The following is a 9,574-nucleotide window of genomic DNA, read 5'->3' as shown; positions in this document are numbered from 1 at the left end:
GTTAGTTCTATAGTACGGAAATGAAACGTGGAGAACTACTACAACCATCATCAAGAAGGTATAAGTCTTTATAAACAAATATCTACACAAGATATTTAATATCCATTGGTAAATCAATGATTAAAATCATTAACTCTGTTCCATGTAATAAAATTATAACGGTCAATAAATGATTGATAAGTCCGAATTGTCTTTATCATGCAAGATGAAAATCAGAGTTTAGCTTCACAGCCTAGATAATTATCCATATCTTGAATTCAATCCCTTGCGTTGCTATCATAGACATGGACTGGAATCGAGAAGTTTAATACCAAGATAGAATAGCTGTCCCGAGCTTCCTGATTACCTAACTAATATTGGTTTACAATTGATTGATCACTGAGTAGTGACCAATATGTTGATAAACCTCAATCCTAAATAAGGTAAATCTCAGCTCCAACAGTTAAATCATAGGGTCTCTGACTGTAAAGCTGAAGGGACGCGAGATCAAACCCATTAATTTCTCCAAGATTACAAGTACACTGTACTGACGAGTGTCAAATAACATGCAACCTAGGTAACACCAGGGTTATTTATCGGTAACTTTCTAACCAACACATTATTATTATTATTATTTTAACACTTAGATATTGGTACAAGGAGACACCAAATACATATGCGCCACCCTAATCTCACTCGATATGCGTGAGGGCTGTGATACTGCCTGGGTGCCCAAACTGAAGCAGGTGGTTTTCTTAAGGGGCCACTCCCCGAGCCTTCGACCTGAAGGTCTAACCCACAAGGAGATGCAGTCCCATGGAAGCCGGTGACCAACAATTGGTTCATACGCCATTTGTTCCCGCATGATACTGGAGCCCATGTACACCATTGGTTTGGAATCCAGTTAAAGCGCCGGACATTCGCTTTTCGTCCTCTCATATTCGTAAACAACACCCGTGGTGTGAGAATGCAGTGAGTAGGACTTCCCTGGCAGAGGCTATACACGCGTGGCCATGTGAGAGCATTTCGAGAGAGAGAGAGAGCGGACTCTCCCCACTCTCGACCGTACCAGGGCATTTGTGTAAACGACGAAATGTTATGTGTTTCTTTTTCTCCCTTTTCATTTCTCAATCATACAACAATTCAATAACAGGAAATGCAAAAACGTTAATAATTCAATAAATACGAATTATTATTATTATTATTAACAGTAATTATCAGAAATAATATTCGTAATAGTAATAATAGTGGTATAATTGAACATGATAAGGTTGAATTATTATTATATGAAGGTTAATACTGTGAAATAAAAATAATAAAAAAAACAGGCAAGAAATTCGAATCCAAGATACAAATCATACACACACACATGCATACATAAGATAGTAGAGTAGAATAGAGTAGGATAGACAAATATTATCATAGTCCTCTCAATGGACAAGGGCAAAACAACAAACAAACAAACCGTGAAAACAATGGAATAATCAGTGTGACAAATTGCGTGAGCGATAATACTTCTATTATTATTACTCTTACTACTGATGAATAGAATCAGTAGTGAAATCAACAAAATTATATGATGAAAATATTTTTTATTTATTTTGAAGAATAAGAAGAAACAAAAAAGATAACATGAATCACTATAGCAATTTATAGAATATAATACATAGAGAAGAAAATGAGCGGCGATAAGGGAGGGGGGGAAGAGGACAGTACGAGGGTACATAATCAGAATAAACAGAACAACAGTAAATAATAGTTGTGTATACACATGAAATGACTATGATGAATTAGGGCGATTTGTCTTATTATTATTATCATCATGATCAGTATGATTGAAAGACAGATAAACAGACTAATAATGAATTATTCATTGATATAATCCATATTGTTGTCTTAAAAAAAAGTGTGAAACAATATGCCAAAAGTGGATAGGTGATGGAAAGGGAAAGGATAATCGGAATGAGGCAGAAAAAAGATAAACAAATAGTGAAATGTATTTCCTGCTCAGTTATGACTGAACAAAAGAACATATGATCTTTTATATTTGACAGTTATTGAATAACCAAAGGATGAGATGAAACGACTACTGAAAATACAACAGCTTATACTAGTAGTATATTTATATATATGCATTCTGTTGAAGAATACAGGAAATATAGTAGAGAGAAATAATAATAATAAAGATATACAGTATAATTTACACGTAGATTGTAGAATATAAACGGTACTTGTAGTTAATGTGTATAGACTACTACTGACTCGAAGCAAATTTATACTGAAAACGAAGATACAACAAATGATGGATATATTATATAGAAGTATAATACATAAATGATAAACATGTGTATGTAAGTATGCATGTGTGTGTGTACGAAACGTAGTAAACAAAACAACGTTACATGTACACATACACACAGCAACAATATATATGTATATATGTATAGACAGAATCATTAACAGAAAGGTTTAACAACCCATTTAATAACATCATCGACGCCTTCCTTAACCATGGACACAACAGAGAATATAAATGGTGACAACGACAAAGGTGTAAAAAATAATACATTACAATGCAATGAAATATATACTCAACAACAAAAAAGAAAATCTGAATATTGATTGGGAAAAAAATATTAACGTGGTTACTCTGCTCTATCCTCACTCTCTTTAGAAACAACAATAATATAATCAGCATGAAAACAAAAATCATTAATGATTGACTAAGTGATTTCGTAATTGGCAAATGTTTAGTTTTATTCAAGGATCAATAAATAGAAAAGAAAATTATATAAAAAAACATGATGGGAATAATTATATTATTATTATCAGGGTGTGGACAGTAGCTCAGCAATATGAACAGATTCCGTGAAAATGCTGATAAAGGTAAGAATAAGAAGAAGAAGTTAGAAATGAACTTGTATAAAAATGCACTGAAATAAATCACCTATCAGATAAACGCTTTACATAAGTCACTGGGAACATTCCACGTCGACTGGGGTCTGATTGAATGAAACCTTCCTATAAAAAAAAACGAAAGTAAAAAATAATGCTTCGTTAAAGATTAAAATATTTATCTTAATTAGTTACTACCTATTAAACGTGGATTTGGATGGAGCCAATTGAAATGCTTCAAATAAAACAAAGTGAATATTCTATATCCTAATGCTAGTCACAATTCATTTATTCGATCGAGTATATAGCAAGTTCTGTATATTGAGGTGATCTATGTCGGACCAAAATCTCAGTTTTTTGTACACGAATTAAACAATATCACAATGAAGATATATTTAATTAGGTTACGAGGAGCATTTTATGGTTCATTATGTATGTAAGTATGGACAACAACGAGAATGGATCTAGGTATTGTTGTGAAATGCATTTCATAAAGTTTAGGGTCACTGACATGTATAATAAAGATGGATAATAGAGATGCCCCCAAAAATATCAGGTCCTGTGTTATTATTTTTCATTGTAAAATTCCATTTTATGAAGTGATAATTCATTCACATGACGCTATCAATAATCGTTGAGTCAGAAAGCGTAAAACATGTAAACTAAGCTATCTCAGTATCTTGAGATTGCAACATTTGACGAATTATGTCAACCAAAACGTGATGTTTCTTTTGACTGTATGTAAGCTGTCGTTCACAAACAGTAATGATCTAAAATAGAAAAGAGGTGGATATATCCTTAGTTAGGGTAGCTCTTGTTGCACGATTACGGTGGAGAACTGTATGTTACAATCAGCCTTTTATAGATAGGATATTATGACAATGAGAAAGTGACTTATATTGGGATAGTTCGTTAGGTCCTTCGGTGAACATGCATTCAAATTAATAGCCACACAAGTCAAAAGTTTCACAAGGCTAATGAGAAACAGACTCGTTGAATATAACTACCAGAAGTGAATTTACATCGGAAAAAAGCATCAAGTGTGTCTTCTGTATAGAGTAATGTGATTTGAAGCAATGAGTCGTTTGCATGTGTTAAGCTAACTTATTATCAAACTAACAGTGTACTACTTATATTTTGTTAGTAGCTAAAAAAACAAATTGCAAAAATTGGGCGGACAAAAGTCATGATGTTGATAATAATCATGTTATTGGTGCACTTCATAATTAAACCCATAAATGAGAAACAATATACACAATAAAAAAATGTGAAGGTCACAAAAGACGATAAAATGTCAGTGGTACGATCAAAATAAAATACCAGGTTGTGATAAATGCGTCAACCCTTCGTTATTTGAACGTGCATTAACGTTACATGACTAAAATATGCTGGTTTAGATTACAAACAAAACTGTACACATATATGAATGACAGTTTGGAATGTTGTTGATGGTAAGAACGATAAATGGAAAAGCATTAAGTTGGTGAATATATATATATATATATATATATATATATATATATATATATATATACATTTGTGTGTACAAATAATGATAATTTCACCGGGTCTACAAAACCCGACATTTGACCCTATGAATTGACCACATGACAATTCATAGGTAAAACAAACTTAATACCATTGACGATTAATTATTTATTATTTTCACCTTCACAAATACTATACAAGACATTACTATGATGGAAGTTGGATTTTTATTTTTCGAAAGAAACACAAAGAAATAACCATCTCTCATCATCATCATCATTTAACTTACCCACCAATCATTATCTGGTCTATCGATTAATTGTATAATTTCACCACGATTAAATGTTAATTCATCTGAATTTTCCGCTTCACAATCATATAAAGCTTCTAATAGATCGCCTATTTTACAATTGAATATTGATAAATTATTTGAGCTTTTAATACATTTCAATGATGATGTTGAATAAAGACTAGAATCATATTTATCTGAAAGAGAATTTAATACAATGAAATTAGTTAAATTGGATCAGATTATGATTTATGGACGATCTTTGAGCGACGTTAAAGTGATCTTGGGAATGTCCACCTATATACACTACGGTTAAATGAAGGACTATAGACCAGTGTGAGGAATTAGGATTAATATTTGCAGTTCATAGTTAGGGTTAGGAGTTAGATTTAAGGTTTTCATCACAAACTGACATCAGCTATAATGCCAAAACTATTTAACCAAATGAACGAATTGATTTCGCGTCAAATTCAAGATATTCTATTCAAAATTTGATTGGTTCGTTCAGAAACTGTAATCTCGCCACTAGTGTGAAGTGTGCTACTTGTACAGACAGATATAAGTAGTGTGCATCAGGAACTGAAAATAGAGTTCTTATGGACAGACGAGGAAAGAAAACAACAGGGATAAAAGAACAATGGTGCTTGTGAGAGACAACTCAAAGAAAATGGGCAAACAGTGTATTGAACGTATTGTTTTCATGTTTTACAAAGAGAGTGTGATTTTGCACAATACAATAGATTAGTTTTGCCCTAATCAAGACTTCGATCTTTACTATAAAATTAATGACAATTAACAGGGAAAAAGAAAACATAAGAAGTCATCAATTTTATATTAATATAAAATAACATGATTATGTATACAATGTAACTTTCAGTTTCAATCTGAGTAGGAATTGTTACATTGAATAAACAAACTATAGTATTACGTCCTCTACTTGATTACGACAGAATACGGTATACAACTATTGGAGCTCGAACACGTGGATCCTTCACAGTCGCAAAGCAAAGTACCGAAGAGGCAGGGAAAGCGATTACTGAGTATGAGTTTAAAATGTACAGAAAAACAGTGATATTTATAGTCTTCAGTATAGTCCAATAACATCAGTCAATTGGCAAGTAGAAAAAGTATACAATAATCCTATCGTAGCACGCCACGTTGATATTCCAGAAGGTTCTATCAGGTTCTGGTTTGATATAAACTCTTCGGCTCCCTTACAGCCTCTGGAGGCTTCCTCGCGTTTTTTGGGAGCCGTCAAAGCAAGTAATAATTCACTTGTAATGTTATGAACTGGTAACGACCAGTTGGAAAAGATTTTCTTATTTCACAAGACAACAGCTATCTGAATCCAATATTTCAGTGGATAACGCTTTGGATTTGAAAGCGAAAAGTATCAGGTTCAAGTCCTGGAGTGATAATCAACATTATGACGCTTGACTTCTGGACCACTGAGAAGGGATATGGTGCTGTTTATGTCTAACTTCAGTTAATTCATGATATCACATGATTCTATCCCATTGTCTGTGATGGATAGCTATCTGTCTGGTATCTTGTGATTGAAATCTACTGGTCACAGCTTCTCTATAGAACTACAGGAATCGCAGTTACTAGTTAGTACATGATTAATAATAGTACAGGGAGCCATAGTGTGGTTTATTGAGTTCTCACAGACTACATCACGCACCCGTCTTAGTTGAAAAACCATTGATAAGTACGAAAAATTAGAGAGCTGTTTTGTTCTAGTACGAGACTCTACAGTAAAGCGTATCCATCTGTGGAAATTCAAAAAACTCCACAAAACCTATGATAACGTTTAGTTGACAGATAGTTCCCATTTAAACATTAAAATTCAAACATGAATTTCAGCGAAGGGATCTCTTTTCAATGAATTTATTATCAAGCTGTACAATCGTATATATATGAAAATCTTGTTTTTGTAAAAGTACTAATTCCGTGAAGAAATGTGAACACAGTTAACCATGACGTAATAAAAAATGTTATAATACTAGATTACGTACTACGAATAATAACATTAGATTTAGTGAATATAGTAAGATGATTAAAATGTTTTTGTCATAATAATTAAAGGTCGTAGAGGTGTTAAAATAAATATGATGATATGATGAGTATTTACGAATAAAACAATGAGAATGCAGTAATAATAATAGTAATAATGATAATATCATAATCAAAATAGTTAAGGCCAAGGTAACGATAACGATAAGACGTACTTCATTTGTACGCATAATTCTGGTTTAAGCTCCTGGATGGCTATTTTTAAAAGTTGGATACGAAGAAATCTGGGTAGATTTGAACGAATCATATAAACAACCTTAAAATCAATTTGTGGATCTGTGGAATGGTTACAGTCGATTAGGTGTTCAAGTATAGAACTCCTAACTGCTTTCTTTTCCCCCTTATAGAACCAAGCAGGAATATGTTCCCGTATCCGTTTAGTGTTTAAAAACATTTGTATTTCATAATATTACTAGGTAGATTTTTCACATACAGCCTAAGGAGTTATTGTTTATTATTACTCTTAAATAAGTAGGTAATGACACAATAAAAGACTACAGATTACTTACTCTATTTACTTGTAATATTTATGAAGGCTTAATACAATTTCAAACTTAATAAGATAACCAACCACATAAAAGGGAATCAGAGCAAACTGATTTACGGCTTGTGAAACAATTAAGAATCTCATACAAAACAGATAGAATGTGGCTACCAGTGAAATCCATGATGCGCGTTTGGGACTTATTAGCTGGATGTACCTGTATTCGAGAGTTGATGTTCATGTCAGGACTCGAACCCGATACTTTGAATAGACTGTTGAAAAACAAACTAAGACGCTCATCCCTACATGAAGTGCTTAAACACGTCTAAGAACAACAATCAAACCATTTTATTTAGAGAATTCAGCCGAACGGAGTATTCACACTTTAGCTGCACATTTTTTCCGATCATTTTAAAGGCGATGTTTTTCTCGCATAATTATGCATATATTAGTCTGAACACATAAACATTGATACAAAGGGTACCAAAATATATATGCGCCACATGGTTCACAAAATGTGTGTGTGTTGGGATACCGCCCGAGTACCTAAACCGAAGTAGTTGTTTTTGCTTATGGACCTCCACTCTCAGATACTTTGACGTAGATGTCTAATCCACAAGACAGTACAGTAACATTAGAAGATGCTATTTTACGGAAGCCAGCGACCAAAAACAATAGGTTCATACTCTATTTGTTCCCACAACAACGAAAACTCAACTAACTAATGGAATACAAAAAGACTTACCATTTGTAAGTTGTGATAATGAATATTTTGAGGAATCAACTAAATGACTAGATGAATTCACTGTTGATATTTGAACTTCCTTGGTTGATACAGAAGCATCTGGGGATGATTCCGTGAAGGAAGAATCATAGAGGACAGGTAAATTTGAACAAACTGAAACAGAACTGTTTCTACTCTAAAAAAATTGAAAGATTATGGAGGAAAGGAGAAATAAGATTTGAGGTTCATCTCATATATTTCACTTCTTAGAGAAAATAACAAATCTTACGAAAGGAAACAGTAAATAAACATAAGTGAAACTATAAATTGGGAACTTGACCAGTTTTTATTTTAAGATCGCAACTACAAACCACATGAAGATAAGATATATATGGTGAGACTACAATTTACGGACGAACTTTGAGCGACGCTAAAGCGGCTTTGAGAATGTCCAAATGAAGATTTTAAACCTGTGTGAAGAATAAGGATTGTGGTTAGAAATTATATTTAAGGTTTTCATCACGAACTGGCGTCAGATAAAATGCCAAGATGCCATTTAGCCAAATGGATAAAGAATTTCGAGCCAAAATCCAAGACCTGTTATCATAAATCTGATTGGTTCGTCCATACTTACAGTCTCGCCGTATATATATATCACTGAGTTGTTAGTTAACTATTCTACTTTCAGATTCTTTCTCTCATACACTACTCTTCACACTCCTCAAGCATGCAACCAATACCTTGGGGTTAAACACAAATCTACTTTACAGGTTGAATGTAACACATATTCCGAAATATCTTGTTAACTAGCTACAATTGAAATGTGAAATAAGATTTAGCTCATATAGATGAAATTTATCTCTTTAAATAATGTTTATTCTTACTGGTAAGTGTTAATAGATCATGGAGAACAGTTAGGCACTCTAAGATATTAATCTCAATTGGATGATGATTGAATAAAGTTAGACAAAGTAAATCAATAGATGTTAACTTAATGATTTGTGGGTTACACAATCATTTTATGATCTGAAAGTCCTAGGTTCCATCCATATGGTAGAGGTTGGTGTCATGTACACTAACAATGAGTTCTATAATCAGGATGAAACACTTGATTAATGCTACATTCTTTCAATGGTTATGTAACTAAAATCAATTCGTGATGTAAACTAAATAGTATCAATAAGACAAAACTAAATTGTTATTGATCTGAAAAGAATCAACAGGGAACAAAATGTATGAACTATACTATTTACAAAAGTGTTAGTGTTCAACTTTCAACACTAAGTAACACAAATGAACAGTGTAAATAATATATTTTTCGAAAAGTGTGTTTTTCACTGTACATCTAAAGATAACATTAATTCAAAGAGTGCAACTTGAAATGGTTCTTTCCTAGTTACCTATAATCTGAATGAATGTTATATTACTATTATTTTCTTTTCTAATGATATATATGGTATCTGAAAGCTTGACTTCTATTTTTAACCACTTGTCAGTTCTTTAGAATCGCCTACACATGAGTACCGAAAGGCAGAGCAAAAGTGTGTAGTAAGCACAGAATCTTTCATTCAAGGTTAGTTTACGTACAGAAGACACGATTATTTAAAGATCTAGGTGTAGCCATGATATACTGAAGACT

The 9,574-nt window shown here is 32.7% G+C and overlaps 1 protein-coding gene across 2 annotated transcripts in view; it reads right to left on the bottom strand.

Moving 5' to 3' along the window:
- Positions 1-796: 796 nt before the first annotated feature.
- ASAP1_1 (Arf-GAP with SH3 domain, ANK repeat and PH domain-containing protein 1) overlaps positions 797-9,574 on the bottom strand; it is a 53,498-nt gene continuing 44,720 nt past the window's right edge. For both annotated transcript variants that reach the window (XM_051218044.1, XM_051218045.1), the window contains exons 23-25: positions 7,957-8,131; positions 4,652-4,848; positions 797-3,000 (exon numbers count right to left, since the gene is read on the bottom strand). In XM_051218044.1, the coding sequence (XP_051064475.1) occupies positions 2,923-3,000; positions 4,652-4,848; positions 7,957-8,131 (450 nt within the window). In that variant the 3' untranslated portion in view covers positions 797-2,922. The remainder of the gene's footprint in view (positions 3,001-4,651; positions 4,849-7,956; positions 8,132-9,574) is intronic.

The sequence above is a fragment of the Schistosoma haematobium genome, chromosome 7 (assembly GCF_000699445.3).
Source record: "Schistosoma haematobium chromosome 7, whole genome shotgun sequence".
In the NCBI taxonomy this organism is placed as follows: domain Eukaryota; kingdom Metazoa; phylum Platyhelminthes; class Trematoda; order Strigeidida; family Schistosomatidae; genus Schistosoma; species Schistosoma haematobium.
Note: the sequence above shows the minus strand (reverse complement) of the source record. Positions and strands in the feature narration are given on the sequence as shown.